The sequence below is a fragment of the Leptonotus elevatus genome, chromosome 9 (assembly GCF_054856555.1).
Source record: "Leptonotus elevatus isolate MCC_2025b chromosome 9, RoL_Lele_1.0, whole genome shotgun sequence".
Lineage (NCBI taxonomy): Eukaryota > Metazoa > Chordata > Actinopteri > Syngnathiformes > Syngnathidae > Leptonotus > Leptonotus elevatus.
Genome location: NC_141247.1, coordinates 9489717 through 9516247, shown reverse-complemented (window position 1 = coordinate 9516247; position 26531 = coordinate 9489717). Strand labels below are relative to the sequence as shown.

The window sequence follows — 26531 nt, the reverse complement described above, 5'->3', positions numbered from 1 at the left end:
GAAATAGAGGAAGTCCTTCTCACTTGGCAAGGCACTTTCTCGTTTCGCTTTTAAAAGTGAGCCTCTGAGCAGAATGTTAAGGTAGCGACAACAAAAACGTGAATAGAGAAAAAGGAAGGAAGGGTTTTTATTGAACGTGTTCTCCACGCACTTACTTTCCAAAGAGCTCTCTTGTGCGCAGCCATTCACATGTTTGCTCTTTGGCAGCGCCTGACGAATCAAACGTGTCAGGCTCACGATTAATGCCTTGCGTTTATGCAACGTCAGCGCATCTAATGGCGTGGAATCTCTCGCTGTTTTTGACGCCTGATGTCCCCGCCTCTAAATATATCCCACCCGGCACACACAAGAAATCCAATGAGGTGGTGTCATGTCTTGTTGTGCTCTCCGTTAGTTACAACAAGGCGCCTTGACATGTACTAACAACGCAGTTAACACGGTGACTTGCTGGTGCCTATTCTGAACGCACTAGCAACAAAATAGAAAGGATTTGCTCCCGGGTCAAACTGAGGTCATAAAACATACATTTACAACAACTAATAACGAATCCTAGAAATTAAATACATTGTTTTCACCCATGTGATACAAATGTTGGCTACTCACGTTGGATTTATTCAACACTATGTGCACCTGTTTTACACCCAGCCAATTACGCAATGTCTTCTTGTCTGCAAGATTGAATAATGATCAACCATCAAAGCGCATATTTTCGACTTTTGACTTCTCTCATCCCACAAAATGTCTGATTAAATTGGTTGCTGTTGAAATGTTAGACCAGTGGAGGACAGTAAGGGCCTTTCTCTTCTGTACCAGATGCACTGACATCAATTTGGAATCAGAATCAGAATCATTGGACAACAATCATTTCAGTCATCTTTGAGTCTTTGATCATTTTATTTTTATTTCCTCTGATTGGTTGGTAGGAGCAAAACTTGTTACAACTAACTTTGTTGAGCAAAACACATCTACATTTAATAATAAGCGTCTCTGGTGATTGTGACGTTTTATTTATTTTTTTCATGTTTTTAACATGTTATTTACATCAACGTATTCACTGTCATTGACGGCTATAGACGTCAAAAAATCTTTTTAAATTTTTCTATTAGTTTAACATTCCCCCCCCCACACACACTTTTGCTAACAAGAGTATGAAAACCTAGGGAAAATATTATTGTAAAGTTAGAACAGATATAAAATTTGTGATTAATCGTGAGTTAACAAGTGAAGTCATGTGATTAATTACAATTAAAAAATGTAATCGCCTGACGGGCCTAATTAAAAAAAATTAGTAAAAATAAGGGCCGTTTAATCGTAATTAATCGCATGATAATTTTATTTCTGTTATAAATGAACAATAAAAAAATCTAGGTTTTCATTAAAAAATGTAATGAAATGGAAAAAAAACGTTAAACTAATAGAAATAGTTTGCATGAATTTTTGACGTCTATAGTCGTCAATGGCAGTGAATGAGTTAATACTGATTCTGAATGGAACTGTACTTACAGTTTTGTGGTTTGTAATGTGCAGTGTGATAGTAGTGCTATTAAGAAGGCCCGGTTACTAAATGTACGGTCCGCCAATGTGTTCCAAATAATCGAGACTGCCTTGAATGCACCCACACTTAAAAGGAAAAAGCAAACATCAATGTTTGAGTTGGTTGGTGACTATTCAAGCCTGTGATAGCACATTTGACAATGAAGGGATTTTTTGTTGTTGCAAGATTAAGTGAAAAGTAAATCCACACTATTAGCAGGGGATAGGAGCACAAAATGTTTATAACTGCCTGCAATAACCCCCAAAATAGTTTAATATCATTTTAAACTCATTTTACAATATAACATCTACAGTTGGAGATCATTGTAAAACCAAACAAACAACAAAACGAATTACATTCATAATATATTAAATTACAAAACATACTTGGTTTTAGAAAATTTACCAGTGCTAATGCTAGCAGTCAATGGACAATCCTATTGATGGGCTAATAGCAAATTAGCATCAAGTTCAGGGAAGGGATTTATTTACCTTCTAGTAACGACTAATCACACACAAACGCTGACATACGGACGGTTAATATAACAATTCTCACATTCTCGCATATATTCTTCCAAATGTGTGAACACCATTTATGGTAATAAAGTTCAAACCTACTTTCTGCTTCTACTCTTAATATAAGGGTGCATCTCAATGCGTGCACCACGCTGCCTCTAAGAGGCCAAAGCACACACAGCAGTGTGTGTTTTTTCTTTCCCATTTATTGCTCTTTATTTGTATTTTACTTGTTACAAATTTATTTTCTGGTTGTTCTTTCAACCAAAATGATTTTTGGTAGTTGAATATACACTGTCTACTACTTTTTTTTTTCTCTTTTTCTTAAAGAGCTCAGTATTGTTCATTCGGTAATGTCATCATCATTGCTTTTTTTATTATTTTTTATTTTTTATTTTGATTTTTTTTTTTAATGTGGGTGCGTGCGTGCGTGCGTGCGTGCGTGCGTGCGAGTGTGTGTGTATTCGTTAGCTCACCAAAAACCTATTAGAAAAAATCCCATACCGTTCACCGTCTACTACTAATTCCCAAACATAGTAAACTAAACTTGCCCTGGCATGAAAATGAAGATTCGCCATTTTAACGTCGAGCTCGTGTGCGCCCTTGAAAATAGAGCCACATATCTCAGATTTGCCCACTCAATGGGAACGCCTCAATTTAAAAAGTGTTGACGACATACGGCAAACTCAAAATGGGTGTGCTTAGTTAAACAACTCCTGGGACAAAACAGGCCTTGGCATTCATGCACATGCCCCCCCCCCCCCCCACCCACACCCACACACAGCCGTTCTATTGTTTCCCTGCAGATTAGATTAAATTGTGCAGCTGCCATGGAGAAGAGGCCATTGTCCTGTGGTGAACTTTGTGATGTTGCTCATAAATGGCTTCTTCTGACAATGCATAATCACTGTAAAAGAAGCACACACGGGAACAGAATCCAAACTAACGTGCATGCGTGTGTGTACAAAAGCCTCCCTGAGCGTACGTCTCTCTTTCAGGCAACATGGACACCACGCCCACTCGAACCCCTTACATAACCATATACATTCTTTCCTCAAATGACCTGAATGCAATGTACAGATACAAGGCACTTGCACCACGGAGGATTGGATGATGCGGGCTCTGTTTACGTGAAACTGATGGTGGCAACGACAAGCAAACAAGCTAAAAGGCCGCCTTGTCTTCCTACTGCAATCCTACATTGTAGACTATTAGTAGCCCAGACAGATTCTGTCCATCCAAACAGAAACGCTCCACGTACGAGCCAGTCCGATATTATGTCAAAATAGGAGCGAGCGGGGTGGTGTCGTTGGGATTGCGAGGAGGAGAACACAATGCTCCAGAATTCTCCAGCTGCTGTGAGATACACACTCATGTATATCATTCCCATCGCAGTAAAGAGAAGTTATACTATGTTATCAAAACAAAAGATAATTAGGCTGCTGGATTTACAATGCAGATCAATTCCAATGGCATTCCTATATCCATATCCAAAGTGGTCAAGTTATTTGATAAAACAAGTCATTTTGATCTACTCAATTTTTATAATCATATTCAACTTTTTGCATATGTCCTTGAAATTGCTGTCCACCCTGTCATTATGGGGGAATTGCCCCTTTATGAACTTTAATGTTTTCAATGACATCACTACTTGTCTTTCTTCAATAGAGGCCATGGTCGTTCTCATCATATTATGTGTATAGCTGGATGTTATCAAGCTTAACGTCCACTCTGTCATAGTGAAATATCAATTGATATAAAAAGCTTTTTGAAATTCAAAAGTACAGACAGTCTTTTCCTAAACGAATCGTGCTGCTGACTCACTAAATGCGAACATGAACCAAAAATGTCCATCCTGTCATTATCCACCCTATCAGCAAGCTTAAATATTTTTCTGTTTGCATGTACACCGCCTAGAGTTAATTTATACAACAAAAAATGCAACATCAGCTGAGGCAATTAAGCAGCAGGGTGTGTGTGAATATATGTTTGTTTTTGTTACCTCTGTTCAATAAAGTGATTGAAAGTGTACTAGGCTATCGTGTCTATCCTTGACCATTCATTCTCACTAGCCGTGGTGGGCTATTTTAAATTAGCTAGCAAAGTTTACTTTACCGTAGACGTGCGGTTGTATAACTTAAGCCGGTTGTACTTTGCAACAGGCACAATGCACTTTAAGCTTCTTTTATTAAGTTTGAAACAATTCCAAACGTTAGACATTCTATGTCTTTTACATACGCTTTCCTGCTAGCCCATGCTAACTTCTTTTGCAGTAACAGTAAAATCCCGCAATAGATGAAATAATCAGCGTTATAAATTTGATTAGAAAATATGCGATGCAGAGAAGCCACAAAAAGTGAACCGTGATATAGCGAGGGATGACCGACAGATACCATGAAAAGTGACAGTAAAACGCATTGCGATGACAGAGCAATCTGATTGGATGCTTTGTAAGTGTAAGTAACTATTTATTAGTTTCACATTTTTTTTCACTTTTGTTAACAAGAGTATGAAAACCTAGAATTTTTTTATTGTACATTTACAACAGATATAAAATGCGTGATTAATTGTGAGTTAACTAGTGAAGTCATGCGATTAATTATGATTTAAAAAAAATGTTTCTGGATGATTACAAATTTTAATCGCCTGACGCCCCAAATTTTAAATAATGTTTTCTTTTCTTTTTTATTACTTCACTGCCATTGACGGCTATAAACGTCAAATTCATTTTAACTATTTCTATTAGTTTAACATTTTTTCCACTTTTGTTAAGAGTATGAAAAGCTAGAATTTTTTTTATTGTACATTTAGAACTGATATAAAATTGTGATTAATCGGGAGTTAACTAGCTGGACTCTAGCTGGATTCTGAAGTATTCGGTTTAGGTGAACGGTATGGGATTTTTAATAGGTTTTAGGTGAACTAATGAGTACACACTCACACACACGCACATGCACATACTCACGCACATACAAAATAAAAATTAGAGAGCAATGATGATGACATGTCGAATCGGTAAAATTACCGAATGAACAATACTGAGCTCTCTCAAAAAAAAAAAAAAAAAAAAAAAACTAGTGAAGTCGTGTGATTAATTACAATTAAAAATTGTAATCGCCTGTCGCCCCTAATTAAAAAAAAACGACCTTTTTTTTAAATTCATTTATGGCAGTGAATGAGTTAATTACCTCCACCGAGATAAAACGGACAAAATGTGTTGTTTTGATTAATTGGTTTGTCCGTTTGTTTGTTGCCAACATTTAACAAAATTTCCACAAAACTTTAAGTACTGAACATGAACCTATATGATATATTTTGGTGCGCTTCGAAAAATTCATTTCGTCGTTACAGTCCATTCACGCCAATCAAAGCGGTGCATTGGCTAACCAGATGCAGAAGAGGGAGTCGAACCTTCACAATGACCATCCACGTCCAACAAGTAAGACGTTTCATTGTTCCACTTTGGATCCTGAGGCAGATTTTCTGATACATGGACGTCATTAGATTGTGTGTCTAATCTAATCAACGCAGGAGGCTCATGAGCCGTTTGGTGCCTTTGAATCTAGCCTATTTAGTATTTTGCGTGGTGATGTCTGTGGAATTGCCTGATGAGTTGTGCGGTGATGAAGGAACGCACCGCAGTGTTAACGACATCAGTGCCGGCCTTCGTTACGTCTGCAGGACAAGGCGGCGTATTGTGAGGCCCGGCCGTGCACAATGACGCGTTCTTCCTTCGTGCTATGAGACCATTCGGGCCTGACGTTGCTGCGGGCCCGCATTCTACTTCATGTTACTTGACACTTTGGAATAAATGCAAATCAACCTTAGTTAACTCATTCACTGCCATTGACGGCTATAAACGTCAAAAATTCATTTGAACTATTTCTATTAGTTTCACATTTTTTTTCCACTTTTGTTAGCAAGAGTATGAAAACCTGAAAAAAAGGTGCTTTTAGAACATATAAAATGTGTGATTAATCTTGAGTTAGCTAGTGAAGTCATGTGATTAATTACAGTAAAAAAATGTAATCGCCTGATGCCCCTAATTAAAAAAAGAAAATATTACTAAAAATTAGGGGTGTCAGACGATTAAATTATCGCATGACTTCAATAGTTAACTCACAATTAATTACAAATTTCATATCTGTTTAAATGTACTTTTTTGGGGGGGGGTTTCATACTCTTGTTAACAAAAGTGGAAAAAAAAATTTAACTAATAGAAATAGGTCAAATTAATTTTTGACGTCTATAGCCGTCAATGGCAGTGAATGAGTTAAAGTACTGCACATGCTTGTATTTTAAAACACATAGTGGGGTGTTGTTTACTCGAAGCGGTAAAGCTTGCTACCAGAGAAACCAGGGCTGATAAATACGAGATAGTGCAAACCTGACTGCTCCGAAGGTATTGATCTTTATTCACACGTGCTGCAGGTTGACCTGACTTGACTCATAAAGATATCATGTCTGCCTAAAACTGGTCCAGTCTAGAATCCCGTCACGTCGACGCACTAAGGTCGCGACTTTGCATTTGGGGTTGAACAACAAAAGATCGTAGTTGACCAAGAATCAGTGCCATGGAAATATGTTCTGCAATCAGAATAATGGAACCGAGTGAGGCTAACCGTTTTCTCATCCATGACCACCGCCATCTTATTTTCAAACTCTCCGACCCAGGCAGACATATGAAGAGTATGTTGCCTTGATGTTCCGTGGATTATGATTAGGGGCAGGGAGCAGTGTGTCCCACCAGAGCCATCTCTTTTTAAAACAGGAAGTCATCAGGTTGCAATAAAGTGCTGTAATCTAAAGTCACTAACCCAGCTATGGTAATGTTATAAAATTACTGTACACTAAATATTTATATTGTCACTGTCAAACAGAAACATAATTGCACGCACAGTTTAACCATAATGGATTGTATAATGTGTAATGTATGTTGTAAAGTACTGTACAGTGATATTTCCAGTAGTTTAAAAGTTAACAATTATTTATTTGGAAACAACTTACCTGTGAATGATGTTTTCATTTTATGTACAGTATGTTCGGATAGCCTGCATGCCATCACTCACTGAAAATATGTTTATTTATTTATTTCTGCCTGGCTCACATTCACGATCATCGCGTAGGAAACGGAGCGACCTGTCAATCAACTAGAGTGGTGTTGGCACCTAAAGCAATAGATTACGCTTCATGACCCGCCCTACTCATTCTCTGATAGGCGCATCCGTTTTCCTTCCTTTAATTAACCAATAAGACAGCGAGTGCAGCCAGCCAGCCAGTTCGAGGCAGCGGAGGGTGGGCCATGGCCACTGATCTATATATTACTGGATTGCCGGCAGCAGGGCCCGGCTCTGGCAGAGCCGATCTGGTAATATATACAGATTAGTGGTCATGGCTGAATGGTGCGCAAAACTGCGCATCCAGGAGGATTCACAAGTGGGTAGACGCAAAATTGAGGATTTAGAGGTGGGTAGACGCAAAACTGACTGAAAAAGAAGTGGGTATGCGCCGTATACCCGCGTATACCCTGGACTACACCTTCATCTTGGGAGACAGCTGATCTACTCCCTGAGCCAAGCATGTGTGTTAGTATATCGCTCGTGTCAGCTGGAATCTTCGTAAATCCGAGACCAAAAGATCTCCTCTTGGAGATAAGCAAACAGTAGGAGGGGCATAACTCAGGTGGTAGTGTGTTAGTTATTTTTTTCCAATTCTTTATTTTACTCTCTTCCAAGTGTAAATATTACTCTAAAATTTAGTCTATTTGGTCTCCAGTCGATATTCGGGTTAAGGTCAGAATTCCGGTTTCTGAAACAATCGCGGTAACACGTTTACAAAGAGTTACTCCCGTTTACATACTCATTTGTGCTCGATTGGAAAAACCAGTTCGGACCGCGACGCATGGACAACGTAATTGCGTAAATAACGTCATTTCTGCTTTTAACTTACTTTACGTTCAATAAAAGACATTATATTTATGTCACTCACCACGCTACATAAAGTAGTCGGTTTCATCCTCGTTCCAAAAGTGTGGTTCTTTGCTGCAAGTGTCATGTTTGTTGACATCGGCTTGAGTATTTCCGGTGAGTTACACACCAGAAGCACGGACTTATATACTTGTATTTACTGTATGTGTATATAAGCATAAAGTGTGGCATTTTCATTGTAGAGACACAAAATAATGTATATAATAATAAAAAAAACGCAGCGGAGAATCAGATTACAGGTACATTTATTAAAAATGGGGATAACTTCGAGGGATTACAATGAGAGAGAGAGAGAGAGAGAGAGAGACAGAGAGACAGAGCGATAGCGTACATGCGCGCCCGTGCGAGTGGGACCGTTGCTACATGTCGGGGAGGTGGGGACAAACGAACTGGCTAGTCGTGTCTTCCACACGCGGGCAGTTTGAAAAAGCTTCACGGACGGGAGGAGGAAATGGCGACCGGTATTCACTGGAATTTACTCGGAGCGACAGTTTGAGTTGAGAGTCCAGCGGCATGGTATGCGCTGTAACTTCTTGCTATCTAGACCGCTAGCCTACAAACCATAATGTGAGTTACACCTTCCAAACATAATCTTCCTCGGTATTGGAGTAATCCAAAAGTAATCCAAAGAAATCAAGTTACATTACTTTAATGTTATTGTACTTGGATTACGTTACTAACAAAAAATTTTAGCAGGTAACTTGTAACTGTAACGGAATACATTTTAAAAGTAACCCTCCCAGCCCTGTCTAGTTGATCCGGTCTGGAGTGGCAGAGAATTCTGTTCGAGTACAGGACACGAGAGCAGTAGAGCAGTGGTGAGGCGTGCATCAGGGATCAGCTCTGAGTCCCTTTCTTTTTGCAATCCTAATGGATAGGCTGACAGATGGGCCGAGAATGGAATCCCTATGACGTTCACGGATGACATTGTGACCTGCAGTGAAAGCATGGAGCAGGTGAGGGAACATTTAGAAAGGTGGAGGCATGTGCTGGAAAGAGGAAGTAAAAGAGAATATATAAGCATGAAAGAGTTGAAGGGGGGGGGGGGGTTAGAGATAGCTAGGGTGGATGGTCATGCACATGAGCAAGCAATCAGACAGGACAAATCTTCAGAGCAATTCAGGTGATCTAAATTGCCGCGTATGCTGGATCTGCTACCATTTTATTGCAGTTGTGTAACTTTGTTACACGTCGCATGGATTTTTGCCATCTGCGTGGTTTGGTAGCTTGCCATTGAGTATAGACTAGAATCAGATCCCCACTATTTTTTTTGAATTTTTTTATCATTTTTATGATGGTGCACCAGACAGTCAAATTGTCTGCCAAGCGTAGAATCATGCAACTCCATTCCACAACAGGGTCATTGCAATGTCCACTCTTGAGTGTTGCTGCAGAGACGTTAGGAAACAAAGTCTCCGCGACTCCTGCGCTGCTGCTCTGGTGCCGATTGGCTGCTCATGTTTGCTCGGGGCTTTCTCAAGACGCGAGCATGGGAGCCTCGTGCACAAGAGAAACGGTGTCACGCTCCTCGGAGGCCCGTTTTGTCTGGGCATGCACGAGGATTGATGTGCATTCTCAGGAAATGAGTGCTGTTATTACAAGATAATGATCGATGTGGCGCCAACAACTGGAAAACGACAGTAATATCGCAACATGGTTTCCCAAAGTTAAAGTACATCACATTTGCGTCTCTTTTCTTGTTGACCCAGTTAACCGCAACAAGCGGGCCAAGCTGCAATCTGTCTGCGCCAGAAGGAGAAAAACTGTTGGTGCAAGTTCACTGCAATAAAGCAGGACAGGTCAAAAAGGCAGCAGACGTGTTCGTCCTCACTTCCTGGATGCCCTTCATCAGACAGCCGTCATTGTCGCCCTTTAGGAGGGGGGGGGGGGCAGCCTTGTGCAAGCGGATTGGCTGTTTGTGGTGAAGCTGTTGCTAAGGGAGGGTCTCGGCCCGTAGAGGCAATTCGATCGCCATACTTTGTATTTGATCCATTTAACGTGTCTTTTTATTTAATTATTTTATGATTGGGCGCGCAGGGGAAACAAAGGCATCAGTGATTCGCAACTACCAAATGTCAGGTTGACTTAAGCGGTACTAAAGGTTATGTTTATGCCTCCACATGCACACCATTTATAAACTTAATTTATTGCAGTGCCAAATTAAAGCGTTATCAGGTCTGACATGTGAAAGCATTCCGTCTTTATGACAGTAAGATTGTGCTGTCACCGCGGGGAAAGAACTTAGAGATGAATATTAGACGTGGTGCTTTGAAAGGAGTTCTATTTGCATAAAAGGCCACAGTTCAAATATGAAAGCATCAAAGTAATTATTATTATTTTTTTTTTAAAGTGCAGACATTAGCCATAGCAGTAAAGACACATTTGTAACACGCTAATGAGATCAAAACAAATTTGCCTTGAAAAAGATAATACTGCTGATGGAGTCAGAGGATTGTTTTGTTGGTTACCCTCCACAACTGCAAACATTCTCACGTTACATTTGTTTGTCAGGAAGAGCGGTAATGTGCCAAATCAATAATGTCAATTTGACCCAATTTCTGTTATTGAGCTGTCCAAGTGTCAGAAATGACAACAAATCCAGGTAGACATTGTTTATATGCATTATTGATAACAGCTTCAATCCAAATTTACTGTTACCCTTAGAAGATCAGACTTCACTGAGGACAATTCATATTAACTCATTCACTGCCATTGACGGCTATAAACGTCTACAATTCATTTAAACTATTTCTATTAGTTTAACTTTTTTTTCACTTTGTTAACAAGAGTATGAAAACCTAGATTTTTGGGGGGGGTACATTTAGAACAGATATGAAATTTATTATTTTTAATTGATTAATTGCGAGTTAACTAATGAAGTAATGCGATTAATTACGATTAAAAACTTTAATCACCTGACGCCCCAAATTTTTTATCTTTTCTTTTTTCTTTTTTTATTCATTCACTGCCATTGACGGCTATAAACATCAAAATTTAATTTTAACATTTTTTCACCACTTTTGTTACCAAGAGTATGAAAACCTAGAATTGTATTATCGTACATTTAGAACCGATATAACATTTGTGATTAATTGTGAGTCAACTAGTGAAGTCATGCGATTAATTACAATTAGAAATTTTCATCGCCTCTTGCCCCTAATTTTTTTATGATCTTTAAAAAAAAAAGAATTTATGGCAGTGAATGAGTTTAAAAAAATACTAAAAAACAACTGTTTTATTTTATTGTGTATATTTGTACAAATTGATGACATTTACTAATTCAAGTTTATATTCCCAACCACAAACGATGTACTTTAATGTTAAATACAATTCTGCACAGCCATGCCCTCTTCACAATTTTTATTTTATTTTTGTTTGCATAGTTCCCCCCACTTTAATGTCCAAGATCATCAAACAAATCCCTGGCGTCAAAACTGCACATGTTTGTTCAACTATCATTAACATTGCATCAACAGAGTACAAGCCACTTTCAACACTTTAGATTGGTCAATAATTTGTAAACAAACAAACAAACAAAAATAACACCCACATGTGTGGTAAAAATGATACCCACATGTATGGATTGACCAAAAGTATAGATTTTAACTCATTCACTGCCATTAACGGCTAAAAACGTCAAAAATACATTTGAACTATTTATATTAGTTTTTAACTTTTTTCCCCCTCTATTGTTAAGAATGAAAAGCTAGAATTTTTTTTGTACATTTAGAACAGATATAAAATTTGTGATTAATCGTGAGTTAACTAGTAAAGTCATGCGATTAATCACAATTAAAATTTTAATCACCTGACGCCCCAAATTTTTAATAATCTTTTCTTCTTTTTCTTTTTTTTTTATTCATTCGCTGCCATTGACGGCTATAAATGTCGAACATTCATTTGAACTAATTTCTATTATATACATACACATACATACATAAAATAAGGTAATTATATATATATATATATATATATTTTTCCACTTTTGTTAACAAGTGTATGAAAACCTGGAATTTTTTTTCATTGTACATTTAGAACAGATATAAAATTTTTGATTAATCATGAGTTAACTAGTGAAGTCATACAATTAATTCCAATAAAAAAAATTATTGACTGTCGCCCCTAATTTTTTATATATTTTTTTAATGAATTTATGGCAGTGAATGAGTTAAAATAAAATAAAAAGAATTATATATATATATATATATATATATATATATATATATATATATATATATATATATATATATATATATATATATATGAAATTTGCCAACATTTTGACTGGTTTTGGCCAGACTCCAGTGAAACAGTTTGTAGACAGTGATTACTCAGGGAAGCTATATGGCCCTGTCTGAAAAAGTACTTTATACATTTCATTAAACTCCCTTGTGTAATCATGAATCAACTGTGGCGAATTACATTTTTCAGTTCATTTTTACTGACCACACCCAAGCCTGGTTACCTCCAGACCTGTTCAATCAAAAGTCACTCAAACAGTACTTGTCTGATAAAAGATCATAGAAAGGTGCAATACCACAATCCAAAGAAATTCCAGAACAGATGAGAAATGAAATAGTTGACATCTTTCAGTCCGGAAAGAGTTACAAGGCCATTTCTAAAGCTTTAGGCTCAAGTAAATTACTACAAAAACTACAGAAATTACCCCAAGAAAAAAAAAGGTTTTGGAGTGGCCTATAGTTAAAGTCCAGTCTTGAAACCAACTGAAATGTTGTAACATGAGTTTAAAAAGCCATTTTTGCTCGAAAACCCTCCACTGCCGGTGAATTACTGCAATACTGCAAGTAAGAGTGAGCCCAAATGAGTCAATAGAGATGTGAAAGACTTGTTGTTGTTATGGAAAATACTTTATTTCAGTTGCTGCTGAGGTTGGCCCAACCAGTTTATAAGTTTAGGGGGAAAGACAGTTTTACATATTTTTTTCCCCCTAAGCAAAATCACAGTAGGTTGTCTTTGATACTTACATTTGTTTGATGATCATTCCACATTAATTCATTCACTGCCAATGACGGCTACAGACGTCAAAAATTCATTAGAACTATTTCTATTAGTTTATCGCCACTTTTGTCAACTAGTGTATGAAAACCTGGAATTGTTTTTATTGTACATTTAGAACAAATATAACATTTGTGATTAATTGTGAGTTAACTACTGAAGTAATGCAATTAATTACGATTACAAATTTTAATCACCTGATGCCCCTAATTTGTAATAATTTTTTCTTTTGTTTTTTTAAATCGCGTCAGGCGATTAAAATTTTAAATATTAATCACTTGACTTCAATAGCTAACTCACGATTAATCACAAATGTTATATTTGTTCTAAATGTACAATAAAAAAATCTGGATTTTTATACTTTTAACAAAAGTGGACAAAATGTTAAATAGAATTAGTTCAAATTTTTTTTTACGTTTATAGCCGTCAATGGCAGTGAATGAGTTAAAGTGGGGAAACAAAAAAAATGAGAAGGCAAACTTTTGTTTCACTGAACTAACTGTATGTTTAAACTGACTGACTTTGAAATTGAGCTCATCATTGGTTAGTGTACCGTACCTAATGAAGAGTTCAAGATCCCCCCGCTTCCAAGGCAACTAGCCGGCCGTGTTAAGTCGGCATGCTAAATTAAGAGGCATCCTTTCCTGCCTGTAAATCCCCTGTAAATCCCAGATGAAGCTGCTATACCTGCCCCACATAAGACACCTTGTAAGCACTTTACACAACTTGTTAAGATTGTCTAATGCAAACTGGCGAACTTCTTAACACCAAGTTTCCATTCAAGTCATCATTATGGCCTACATTAAAATTCAGTAGTGTACAGAGTCTGAATGTTACCAAAATTATACTTAGTACTCATATTCTTGTACTGATCGTGCATTGAAAATGTGCTTTAATATAGGAAAATAAAAATGCACTTTGTTTAAATTATAATGTAGCACACAAAAGTTGAGATTACACTTACTGTTTGAGGACTATTCAAAAACTAAATTGCAAATGTTTTTTTTTAACTTGTTAGATACAGCAACTTACTGTTATAACAAAAATAAAAATACTTAACATGCACATTTGAACATTTATGCAATGGCGTATGTGTTGAGAAAGGAGAACAAAGCCATAGAAAGGTTCCAATTATTTATTTATTCAACTACACAATATAAAATAAAATTTGAGGACAAATAAGATGAGCCGTAAGACCTTGTCGATACATTTGAGCAGTTAGACAACGTGATGCGAATGAACAGGGCCAAAACAGTCAAGGCACGCCAAGTTACGATAACACTGAAGTGAAGAAAGCCCTTCAAGGTCAGCATTAAAATAGCATTTTAAATAAAAATTAAAAAAGGGGGGGCAAGGGGGAGGAGGGACAGAATAACCAGCATTCCAATTTCTCCTACGGTCAAACTTTTTTTTTTTTAATTCACACGAGCACAACACACACAAATTCGTAAGCTGCTGTGCTTCATCGGGATTCAGGACAGTTAAACCTCCACCAAGCACTCAAATTTTTGACGTGCAGTCGGCGTCACTGGTTTATGTCGGAAGGGAGGAGACGGAGAGGACATGGGAGTGCTGACGGCCCCACTCCGTTGCGAAGAGAATTCCCGTGACACATCCCATCACGTCAAGCATTCCCGAGGGAGGAGGAGGAGGAGGAGGAGGCGGACGGCGAAAAGCTTTCTATCTCATAAAGTTTCCGCCTCCGATTTCTCTCTTGTATCTGTTGGTGAGATGGTCCGCCTGCAAGGTGAGCTTGGACAGAACCCCAAAGAGTCCACGTAGATGAAAGTGAAATTGTCGCTCCAGGTCGGAGTTGTCGTCCAGGGGAAGCGCCCCCGTGATGGGCTTCTGTTGCTGCTCTTCCTGCTTGACGGCCATCTCCAGGAAGCTGGCGCCGCTGCTCATCTCTCGCTTAAGCAGACCCCACTCCATGTCGTTCTTGATGGATTTGAGGAGCAGGTAGTGCTCGTACATGTCTCTCTGCTGCTTGCTGGGGCATTGCACGTCGTCGTCATGGAGGTTGTTATTATTGTTGTTGGCTTCCGTCTGGCTGGCCGCCTGCTCCTCCAGGGGCACGTCTCGCAGCAGGCTCGGCACCATGATGGTCTCGTCCATGTTGTTGGCCGCCGCGATGAAGCGGTGCATGACGTTAATGAGGGAGTGCTTGTTGGTGGCCGAGTCGCTGCTGATCTGCATCATGGCTGAAGGCTTGGTTGCTTACAGTGTGTGGCTGGCAGGTGGCGTTAAGGCTTGAGCTGAAAGGTGTACAACATGGATCAGATTGTGTGTTCTCAACCGGTCATACACTAAACTGTCATAAATGAATCCCTTTCAGTAGCATGACCTTGACTTCCTGCATCAAACAAACTAGGATGAATTATTCGATCCGGAAAATAGGACTTACCTGAATTTCGAAGTAGCTTGATGAAATGATTAAGTTGGGGTCACTGGTAGCAAAATATCCAAGTCTTTAGGGGGGGCTCCGGTAACCACCCGGCGTGAAGGAAACGTAAGAATTTCCTCGTCTAACAAACGGCTGAATCCGTTTATATACCTCACCGCCGGCGGGTTGCAGTGCTGACAGCCAAATCCGGCCCATCCGTCAGTTTTCGGTGATCCCATTGGCCGGCGGACCGGATAAAGGCGGACCTTAAGAGCGTATGATCCAGTTTGAGCCAATCGTGAGTCACCAACACTCGTGTCAATCAAAACGTCTTTAATACGCACAATTAGCCGTCAGCATCTTTGAACATTGAACAACAGAGCTAACACCGGTGTCTACACATACGCCGTCTTTTTTAGTTTTTCGGGATTATTTGTGCTATGGATCTAAAAAGCCTCTTTGTCACACAGTGTGCCTACAGATAATAGATGCCCAGTATGGCTTTTAACGTTATGGCTAATGTCTACTTTTGTGGGCCGCTAGCGCCACCCAGTGTTTGTCCGGTCGCTCATCGTTGTAACGTTTCAAAGAGTCGTCCCGTACAAGTTCAACTTAAATGTTCTCAATTTTTCATATTACTAATTAATAAACGTTCTTATAACAAAGTATAAGACGTTTTTCTTACAATACAGTGTAGCACCCATTAGTGTGTGTACGGTGGGGGCACAGGTGACTTTCTAACGTGACGATGAGTTACGACGTCATCAAATGTATCAGACAAAATAGCAAAACATTTCCGGAGTCAAAATTTAAAACATGAGAAGAATTTTAAAATCTAAGAATGCTCAAGTACTAATGGCAGAGGCATCGTACAATATTTTTTGCAATCAAATCTCCATAGAACACAATTTTTTTCCCAAGTACTGTACCGTATCAGAATCTGCTAAACTTGAATACATACAATAAAAACAGCCGTTCCAATGGTAATACAATAAAATAAAATAAATAAATACAGGTCTTGTACATATTGGAACCCATTCAATTGTACCTCACTTTATGGTCTGTGAGAGAATAATAATAATAATGCTAAAAGATAGGATCTGATATTATATATATATATATATATATTATCTTCAAATGCTCAACTCGATACCAAAAGTCACCAGACACTACATTTAATGACACAAAGGTTGTATTGAAAATAGTTGTGCCTTTTCAAAAGTTAAGTGCTCAAATTTCATGATATTGTTCATATGTTAATGTAACAATTTGTTACTACTAAACATTTGCAAAGGCAGCCATTTTGATACAGCTTTTGTGTGGGAGCCCATCCAATTACAGTATTTGTACCACTGGTTAAGTTGATAACATCTCTCATATCTTAACAAATAGAAGTTTACAATTCAACAATGATTAAATGTATCATTGTAATTGATACCAGGGTCATTTTGATCCACCCATGCAGATATATACAAAGGAGAAAATAAGTATATGATTGTTAATCTGCCTTAAAGAGAAACAATATAATTGTATTCTTGTGCATCCACAATTGAGCATTTTTATTTAATTAACTCCAAGTTATTAACCATGTAAATGCTCAAATAAGTCGCATACATTGTGTGTGTGGACATAGAGTGGAGATAAAGTATACACACCCATGTTCAAATGCTGCAACACTGTAGTACTACATACAAGTATTTCAGGCCTATGTAGCGCTCTATCGATGCCATGCACAGTAATGGTGGTGAATATGCCAAGTGAGGGGAAAAAGCCTTTTGTGTGGAGATTTTGCTGCAAAATGCTTCATGTTCAGTAGTTTCTGCAGTATGAATGCAACATGCGACTCCACCTTTGTTCTTAATCTTGGCGGTGTTTGTACACGGTCACATGAGATCTGGGACAACCGCATTATCGTTTCAGAAAAGATGTGTATATGTTGTACACACATTTTGAGACTTATCCACTTTGGGATCTGTATAAGTAAAGATGTTTAGGACACACAAGTTATGTGAATACACCTTTTATTCATTTTTTCCCCTTCAATTATTTTACATGCATCCACAGAGAAAAAGCAATAAACACTGATGACTTTGATATGAAAATGTGGGTTATTGTAGATGGCACTTAACATACGCCATCACCCTCATAAATAACCTCACGCACAACCCCTTGTCAGTTTGTCATCTTACCTATACATGTTTAATCAAAATGACAAAATAAGGCAATGGAACTTTTAAAAGACAAGAAACGTAGACACAATGCTTGAGCACAAAATAACGCGATAACATAGGCTTAACATGTATTCTTTTTTTATAAGTTGAAATGTTTGGATCAAACTACACTTTATTACTCCCTTTGCAATATTCCCTTCTGCTCCTCTGCCGTGTTGCGCGAGCGAAAAAAAAAAAAAAAGCAGCGAGTTTGGTTCCTCACTCTATAAAAAGTTAAAAAATCACAAGAGCGTCAGTCATTAAGGTTGGGAGAGAAACACAAGTCACCTGGAAAGACATAAAAACAAAATGCTGAAACATTTTGGATTTTATTTGTTTAAACTGGACGTAATTGAGATCTTTTTACCTGCGTGAGGCAGAAGCACTCTTACACCATCTCGTATTGGTTGTTGGTTATGTATCGAGACAAGCAGCAGGCCAGGAATATCCCAATGAGCTGAGCACAGTAATAAACATTGAAAACATGCAGAATCAATGTGAGTGTGTTTTATTTTATTTTTTGCAACAGGTACCTCTCACCACAAGCCAAGTCCCTTGACTTATGAGTTTAATTTGTCCTCGTTGGAATTAATTACAACGGCATTAATCTGTACAGCCTCACCCAAAAAATGTTTTTGTGTTACGTGTCATTGAAAAAAAAAGCACTATTTTACAGCATAGCTTAAGAGAAAGTAATGAAATAAACGGGTTTAAATGAAGTATAATTACTGTATGTACAGTAGTATGGATATGTTATACATGCGCCTGTAAGGGGCGTGGCCTAGTGAATGACACCAGGAGCTGTAGTCGGAGTGGCGGAGTGAATTTACACTTATTCATGTGTTTGACTGTCCTGTTCAATAAAGGGCTGCAAGTAAATCGCTGACTGTGGCTCTCCTTTCCCACATCTGTGGGCATTACAGTACCTTAAATGTTCACTATTATTCTTTCTACTTCATTCAAGCAGTGGCATACTTGAAGTTAACCTGTAACTAAATTTTGGCTTAAAACTCGTAAAAAATCATGAGGCTATCTTATGCGTCAAAGTATCACTGCACTAATTTTGTTTGGTGTTGCAACCTATCATTAGCATGTACCTGGAAGAAGGCAATTCCGAAGGAGATCCCAGCAATGATGCCCAGATTGGACTCCATCACGTCAGTCACCAGTGAGAAGCAACCCTGCATGCAAAACAAAACAAAAACAATGCTCGCTGGAATTTCTATTACACCCTGAACTGCACATACAGACACGTTACTATTCTTGCTCACATTCACACCAATAGACGATCTACAAAGAACCTAACATAAATGTTTTTGGACTGTGGGAGGGAGCCCGAAGACCCGGTAAAATACCCACTTAAGCAGGGAGAGAAGGCCGGAGGGCATAATCGAACCCGATCCGCAGAACTGTGAGGTGGCCATTCTAATCTACTACTCCAACATGAAAATGAACATTAAAACCACACCTAAGGAAACTTATAGTCTACCCCGTAGTTTACTTTGGCTGCAGAGGAAATCAAAACATCAAATACACAAACTGGAGTGGAGAGCAAAGTTAACAATAATGGTTTCTTTTTGTAAATAATGCAATACAGGGCAGAACGGAAGACGAATGGGTGCATAGGTCTGCCTCATAATTCTGGTTCATGGTTTGAATCCAGGCTCAGTACCATTTTGGATTGTTGAAGACTGAAAGATAAAAAAAAAAAAGAGAGTCCATTAAGGCGTTGGTCCGAAAATTATAATATTGAGGAAAATCCATTTATTTAAATAAATTGCTTCAAAAAGTGAAACTTGCATGTTACATTAGTTGACCACGTAACAAAGTGAAAAATGTCAAGCCTTTTTGTTTCAATTTTGATGATTGTGGGGGAAAAAAACGGTGTCTCACAAAATTTGAATATTTCATGTGACTAACAAAAAAGGATCTCAAACATAAATGTTGTCTTCTGAGAATGTATCCAAGTCATCTGCCCTCAGTACTTTGTCGGGCCTCCTTTTACATTAATTGCAGCATCAAGGCTGTGTGACGAGGAGATAATCACCCTTCGGCACATTCAGGTTTATTTGAGCCCAATCTGCTTTGATATTGTTCTTTAGATCGTCTGAATTGCAGGGTTTCTGCTCCCTCGTCTTGACAATACAACATCAAATGTCAGCCAACCAAGTTATGTTATTCCACGGCTATTAAAGCAGGTATTGGTAGTTTTTAGTGCCAAATCCCGTTAGAGAATCAAATCACCGTCTCAAAAAAGCTCAACGGCAGCAGGAAGCATGTAGTGATTGAAGACGTCCTGGTAGGCAACTGCGTTGACTGTGGACTTCATCAAAAGCAGCAAATGACGTCACGGCCCCCCAAACCAGCACTGACGGGGGAAAACGTCACACTGGACTTTAAGCAGTTTGACTTTTGTGCTTGACCTTGATTTCCAAAGGAAATGCAAAATGGGCTTTTTCTCCTTTGCCCAGCACAGACACTTCTGACATTGTTTTGGCTTCTGCAGTGGCTTGAGTCATGGAAATCTACAGCGGAATCCCGAAGGCCTACTAACAGAGACTGATACCATTTCAAGGATGAGGAAAATCGCTGCAACTGTTTTGCCAGCTTAACAAATACTCTAATTTTGTGAATTGTTAATTCCCTAATCATCACAATTGAAACAAAAGTAAAAGGCTTTAAATATTTCACTTTGTGTGTGGCGAGCTAACATAACATTAGTTTCCCTTTTTGAAAGAAATGATTGAAATAAATTGACTTCTTCTAATATTCTAATGTTCTGACCAACACCTGCTGTTTGCCTACAAGTGTCCTGAGATTGGCTGGCGACCAGTCAAGGGTGTACACCAGCGTTTGCTCAAAGTCTGCTGGGCAAAAATTCAGGATTTATATCCAACAGATTATATGACATCATTTGATTTGGTTATGTTTAAGTATAATGTACAGAGGAAATACTTTTTCAAATAATTGCAACTTCGAAGCTATATTGGAGCGAAGCAAAAACAATCTAACAAAACCTCCCATCTTAAAGCTCGAAGGAATGATTAGTAAAAATAATTTTAAAAAAGGGAGCCATCTCAGGATTTTACAATTTGTTGTTATCCTATTCGTCAGATAACTCAATCTTGAAATTAGAAGCTTGGAAGAAATATTTAGAACTAAATTTGTCATTGGAAGAATGGGAATCAGTTTGTAGAAAAGCCCATAAGCAAACTATTAATTCTCGATTAAGATTGTTACAATACAAATGGCTGATGCGTGTCTACATTACTCCTGTAAAATTGAACCAATGCAATCCAAATATTCCAGACACTTGTATAAAGCGCGGGGAAGACAAGGGAACTTTATTCCATTGTGTTTGTGAATGTAGGGAAATACAAGATTGTGGATGGAAATAAAGAAAGTTGTGAAATATGTTATCTTTAAGGATTTACCAGTAGAATTTTTACTCCTAATTTTAAGGGGAAAAGGACTTGTTTGAAAGGATTTTGAGACCATTTATGCTCTTTGCCCAACACACTGACTTGGCGGACGTTGAAAAGGGATGTCTAAAACTGATTTCTGGAGGCCTTGACATACTTGAGTGATCATCAAAATTTCGGTTGTTGTGTCAATAATGTACAATGTCGCTTTCGTCTTCTTTTTTTTACTACAATTGTCTTTTGTGTCTGAGAAGTTGTTCTGTTCTCCTGCAAGTTCGTGTGCAGTTGAAAATGTTAAATTACAAATAAAAATATTGATGGAAGAAAAAAAAAACGACGACACAATCAAGTGGAAGTGGAAACTCACGGTGTTATACACTTCATTCCGAGCCTTGTCCAGATCCTTCAGGGTGTCTGGGGGGCACTTGGTGTTGACTTTGCAGCAACTGGCGGGGATGCCCTGGTCTTTGAAGTAGTCCGTGTCGGCCCAATCCGTGTAGTTTTTCACGCCGCAGCATTGCAACTGCATGTGAACAAATATATTTTACGAGTTACTGTCATTTCAAAGTACTGTATCTGTGCAAACAGTGGCCAGGGGCATTTCCAGTACGTAACTGCTGGTGTTTAAAAGGCCTCAATGGTGTACTTTAACATCTGTGTAAGAACAACAGGATCAATGAAATGGGAGTATTTCACATTTACTACAGTCATGAGGAGCTGGTACACTGGAATGCATTACACACACATTTCAAATGACCGTGTGGATGCTGTAACATGCCAGTGAAGCTACCAGCACAAAAATGTTGTCAACCTATTTTTGTGATTGAATTATATGGCTTTCCCTCCCAGCCCAAATATAAATCACTTAATAATGATCAAAATACAAAATAGTGAAAATGTGCATGTGAAATACTAATTCAAGCTGGAAGAATATGGCTGAAAGAGGATGTTGTGGTGACGCAAGCAAAAAGATAAAAATAGATTAAACAAATAAAGAAATTTAAAAAAATGAATTAAACACCAAACACAGGAGTGTGTGTCCGTCTTGTGCCTTAAGTGTGCGGCACCGTGTCCCGCTCCAAATAGCCTACAAATGCGTCATCCGCACCGCACGCATCCGCCGATGCGAAGTACTGTACATTGACTATAAAGTGCAATTGCACCGCCAGAAAACGCTCAGTTGCTCAGCCCGCGTTTGGTGTTTAATGTACCGTTCGCCAACATGTCTCTGATGTCTGTGGTGTGGACGCATTTATATTGTGCTTTGTTAAAATGCCCGTGCTAAATAGGCCTAAATATTTTATAATAATATTATAATTTTAATTAATTATAATAAATGAAATGATAATTTAAAAAAAAGAGGGGGAAAAAAAATCGGCATTTCGGTTTTCGGCCAAGCATTTCTCTTTTTCGGTTTCGGCCAAACAATTTCATTTCAGTGCTTCCCTAATTTTTACCAGTACTATTTATAATTAATGATTAGTAATAGAGGCTAATGAACTATAATGATACAAAATAATTAAAAAAAACAAGTTTTACGTTTGGTATTCAAGAATTTAGCACTACAGCTTACAGTCCTCTGGATGGCGTCCACTGCGGTCCTGCTGCTCTCTGTGCTGTTGTAGGTCTTCACTGCATTTTTGTATGCGATGCCTAATTTTTCCTTTATCTGCAAAAGTCCAAACGCAGGAAAAAACGGATGACATTCTTGCCTCATCCCTCACGTCGTGCTTTGGCCACCAGTATCTCACCTCGTGCCTGAAGATGAAGCCAGATATTCCGGCCACCAGCTCGGCCAGGAAGACCACGGTCAAGAACATGGCGTACTGTCCAAAGAGAAAACGTATCAAACCGGGTTGTTTAGAACATTAAAAGCATTGTGGGCGTCGGTTTAGGAGTTTTGGGCCCTCTCTGCTGACCAGTTTGAGCATCCACGGGCTGCCGCGGCATGTGGCGAAGCAGCCGAAAAGGCCGAATATGATGATGGCGGCGCCGGTGCCGATGAGGACGTACGGTGCGTTTGTGGTCTCGTTGGACGCCAGTGCGATGTACGCCTCCAGGTTGACCTTCCCCCACACGCCCACCGCCAGCAAGATCATGCCTGTGAACTGAGGAACAGCAGGAGCCAATCAGCATCACCGTGTTCCGACGTATGTGATTATGACATACTAGTTATGCGCTGATTCTACTTGATCCAGATTGAGTACAAGTACCTATAATTTATTTGTGGAGTTCAGTGTTTTCATCCATGCTTACCTTAACATACAGTATCAGTGTCAGAGTAATATTTACTTGAACAAATTAGTAAAGTTTTTTCACTATATATTTCAGCTTGGGGCGCTCTACCACTATACTGCATTGCCGCTGTGTCCAAAATGAGACCAAAAACTGGTCCCTTGGAGGTACATGGATTCTGCCTGACACCATCAATATACTAACACACTGCATGAGCGGCTGTCTCTCAACCTGAAGATTGTGGCTTCGTTCCTCAACCCTTGAGTAGCTTCTTTTTTCTTTTTTTCTTCTTTTTTATAACTGGCAAAATGAACTCAAAACTCTCCTTGTAAAATGTACTTAGAATTTCTGAGTGAAAAAAACCAACTAGTTTTTTTCAAGTAAATATTACTGTTTAAAAAAAAAAAAAACAGTGAAGGCAAACTGATACATTTCCAACTATATGCGTCCGTCTCAGTTTGAGGCTGCGGCGTTATCGTTGCCTTTAATTGTCCACAAGTCACTTCCCTGAGGTGGGGGGCAGGGTTGCACACTACTGGCTCCAGCAGCCATAACGAGGCCAGATAAATGCATTAGAGTGAACTTTGTGTTGGCTGCAGATGGCTGTTATACAGTGTACAAAGAGAAACCCTGCAGCAGCAGCAACTAATCGTTATCTTGGGTGTGAGTATCAGCGCCATATTCAGGAAGAGCACAGAACATTATGACTGATATCAGCGGTTAGTTTTGCTTTTACATTCAAGTGTCAGAAAAACAGTTTCCCTTCAATTGCTTCTAAGATTTCTGCCACTAATGTCAATATTTTCATGTCTTTTTGGAATAATTATAGAAGACTTAAATGAGTGTGAACATGTTCTTTTCATTTGTTAATAAAGGACTGAATGCTACATAAGCGGAAGTAATCACATCACATACTCTGATCAATGGACAAATCTTACATTTGAAATTCCTTAGAGTTTTTCTCTCTCTATTTTTTTACTTTTCATCTTATGAAGTCAGTCATTGGAACCCTTATTGTTGGACTGAAAACAATAAATCAATTATGAATAACATGACATACAGGTTGTGCGCTATCTTGAGATTGAATGCCCCCCACCCCCCCTAACTCTAATGGAGTGGACTTTGACATCAATATGTTGATTGTTTACTGAATTTGTTTTTGGAAAAGGAACAGGGAGTAAGATAATGTATATGTAAGCAGTGAACTAAAATCTATAAAGTTCTATCGACTAACTTTGTGATGTCAGTATAGCCCTTGACTTAAATGTATTTTTAATGTTGGACTGGAAATGTTATTACAATTTAATAAAGTGAGAAAAATAGGAGCATTTCTTTATTATCAACAAGACATATAGGTTGTGGACTGTCTTTAGAATGACTTCTGTGTTATTTTCGACTCCGTTTACTTGATTTGTACCGGTACTTGATTTAGGTGGTTTGTGAACTTTTTACAGAGTACCATGTCGAAAAATACTTTGCTCTCCAGCTCCAACATTAAAATGCAGTTGCATAGTAAGTGTTAATCAAAAAACAGATAGAAGTTATTTCTCTCTCTCTCTCTATATATATATATATATATATTTAATAGTGTAAACCACTTTAACATGAAGCAGCTTAGACAATAACACTGCACTTAAATATAAGAATATAAAACAACTGTATAGTTGAACGTGTAAAAAAGTTTTATGAAAACAAATTGAATAGAACCATAAAAATCGTTACATCCTTTAATCGTATCGTACCCCGCGTATCAAGAATCGTATTGAATCCTCTTTTGTGGAGAGATGTACACCCCGAATGGTAGGTTAATTGAACACCAAATTGTCCGTAGATGTGAATGATTGTTTGCCCAATTTTTGTCCATTTGGTGTACCCTGCCTTTTGTCCAAAGACAGCTGGGACCGGCTCCAGCATGGCCGCGAATATAGAATACATATTACAAAAAAAAAAAAATAAGCCTACAGATCAATCAATCGAATTGCAGCCTTCACGATTTTAAAATGTCATTCATCTACATTGCAATGTTGATTTGATTTGTTGATTTATTGTTCTGCCCTGTCTGTGACTCGAAGAAAACCCTTCAGATACTCATATCGTTACGTGATAATATCTGAGTGAACAATCCTTTGAAGATAGTAGATATATATAAAAAATATATATAAAAAAAACAAGATAAGGAACGTTGTGGCTAAAACAATCAGTGCCAGTGTTTTTGTGTGTGTGTGTGTGTGTGTGTTTGCCTTAGATTTTCTACTTTTGAGACCATTATTAACGTTAGTTTCTTTTGCTTTTAGACCTATGGAAAGTAATTTAAATCACATTATTTTATTTTTTTCAGGACAAAAATAGGAGCTATGGTACAGCACTTGTAACGTGTGCGTAACAAGTGACGTCATGACGGTTAAGTCTTCTCTTCAATTAACCGTCGGCGGCGGGCTCCAGGTGGCGGAGTGTAACCGTCACCTGCTTCGATGCAGGTTTGGCGTGGGTTCGCTTCCCCGCCTGGGAGACCATATTTGTCTGAGTGTTTTTTTTTTTTTTTGCCGGCGTCTGTGCTCACAAATAACGGCAACAAAGTCCCTCGAGTTTTTGTACTGGCATTATGTAAAACTTTACTACATTTCATAACTTTACAATGAGAAACGTCCTTGTTGTTGTTTTTAAATAGCGCTTATTAGCCTGTTTGTAGCCCATTGTATGTTAGCTTGTTGTCCTGACTCCTGCCCCCCACCCCTTCCTCCACATCGACACGGTCGCAGCTCACCCAGAAAATGAGACTGTAGGAGACGAGGAAAGTCTTCAGGCAGGTGATGACCGGCTTCGTCTGAAGCCGACGTGACGGCGGTGACATGTTCGGCTTCTTTCGTTCGCCTATGAAGTTAAAAGAAACAAAGCAGCTGAGTTCAAAGCAGCCCCCCGAGAAGAAAAAGTTGGTAGGGGGGGAGGGGGGGGTTTACGTCCCAGGCAAGCTAGAGAGGAAGTGACGTCGCTGGCCAGATTTATTTTTCCCGAGGGAGAAAGAGTTTAGCAATATCTAGTTAGCCATTGTGTCTAAACTTGTTTCTTCACAATAAAATAGTGTTGCGAATCTTGGCAAATTTGATGAACGCAATTATAATTTGCCATATAATTACAGTCAGTTAGAAAACAAAACTTGGAAATAAATTCAGACAAATTAATTTAACGGAAACACTTATTCTCTAAGTTAGTGTTTTATGCCGAAGGTGAA

The 26531-nt window shown here is 38.5% G+C and overlaps 2 protein-coding genes across 2 annotated transcripts; both read right to left on the bottom strand.

Moving 5' to 3' along the window:
* Positions 1 to 14173: 14173 nt before the first annotated feature.
* Positions 14174 to 15623, bottom strand: mid1ip1l (MID1 interacting protein 1, like). The gene is made up of 2 exons (XM_086085771.1): positions 15457 to 15623; positions 14174 to 15307 (listed from the first exon to the last, which is right to left on the bottom strand). The coding sequence occupies exon 2, from the start codon at positions 15249 to 15251 to the stop codon at positions 14733 to 14735; it is 519 nt and encodes a 172-aa protein (XP_085941897.1). The 5' UTR covers positions 15252 to 15307; positions 15457 to 15623; the 3' UTR covers positions 14174 to 14732.
* A 1816-nt stretch (positions 15624 to 17439) lies between these two features.
* Positions 17440 to 26265, bottom strand: tspan6 (tetraspanin 6). The gene is made up of 8 exons (XM_086085674.1): positions 26067 to 26265; positions 22987 to 23175; positions 22819 to 22893; positions 22641 to 22736; positions 21435 to 21590; positions 18743 to 18826; positions 18013 to 18102; positions 17440 to 17933 (listed from the first exon to the last, which is right to left on the bottom strand). The coding sequence occupies exons 1-7, from the start codon at positions 26151 to 26153 to the stop codon at positions 18034 to 18036; spliced, it is 756 nt and encodes a 251-aa protein (XP_085941800.1). The 5' UTR covers positions 26154 to 26265; the 3' UTR covers positions 17440 to 17933; positions 18013 to 18033.
* Between the last annotated feature and the right edge of the window lie 266 nt (positions 26266 to 26531).

Excerpts from the sequence above, each read along its gene's own strand:
- mid1ip1l (XM_086085771.1), bottom strand. The coding sequence starts at position 15,251 with ATGATGCAGATCAGCAGCGACTCGGCCACCAACAAGCACTCCCTCATT.
- tspan6 (XM_086085674.1), bottom strand. The coding sequence starts at position 26,153 with ATGTCACCGCCGTCACGTCGGCTTCAGACGAAGCCGGTCATCACCTGC. Across the intron at positions 22,737-22,818 it reads GCTTCATCTTCAGGCACGAG|ATAAAGGAAAAATTAGGCAT; the intron begins GTGAGATACTGG and ends GGACTTTTGCAG. Across the intron at positions 18,103-18,742 it reads TCGGAATTGCCTTCTTCCAG|CTCATTGGGATATTCCTGGC; the intron begins GTACATGCTAAT and ends TACTGTGCTCAG.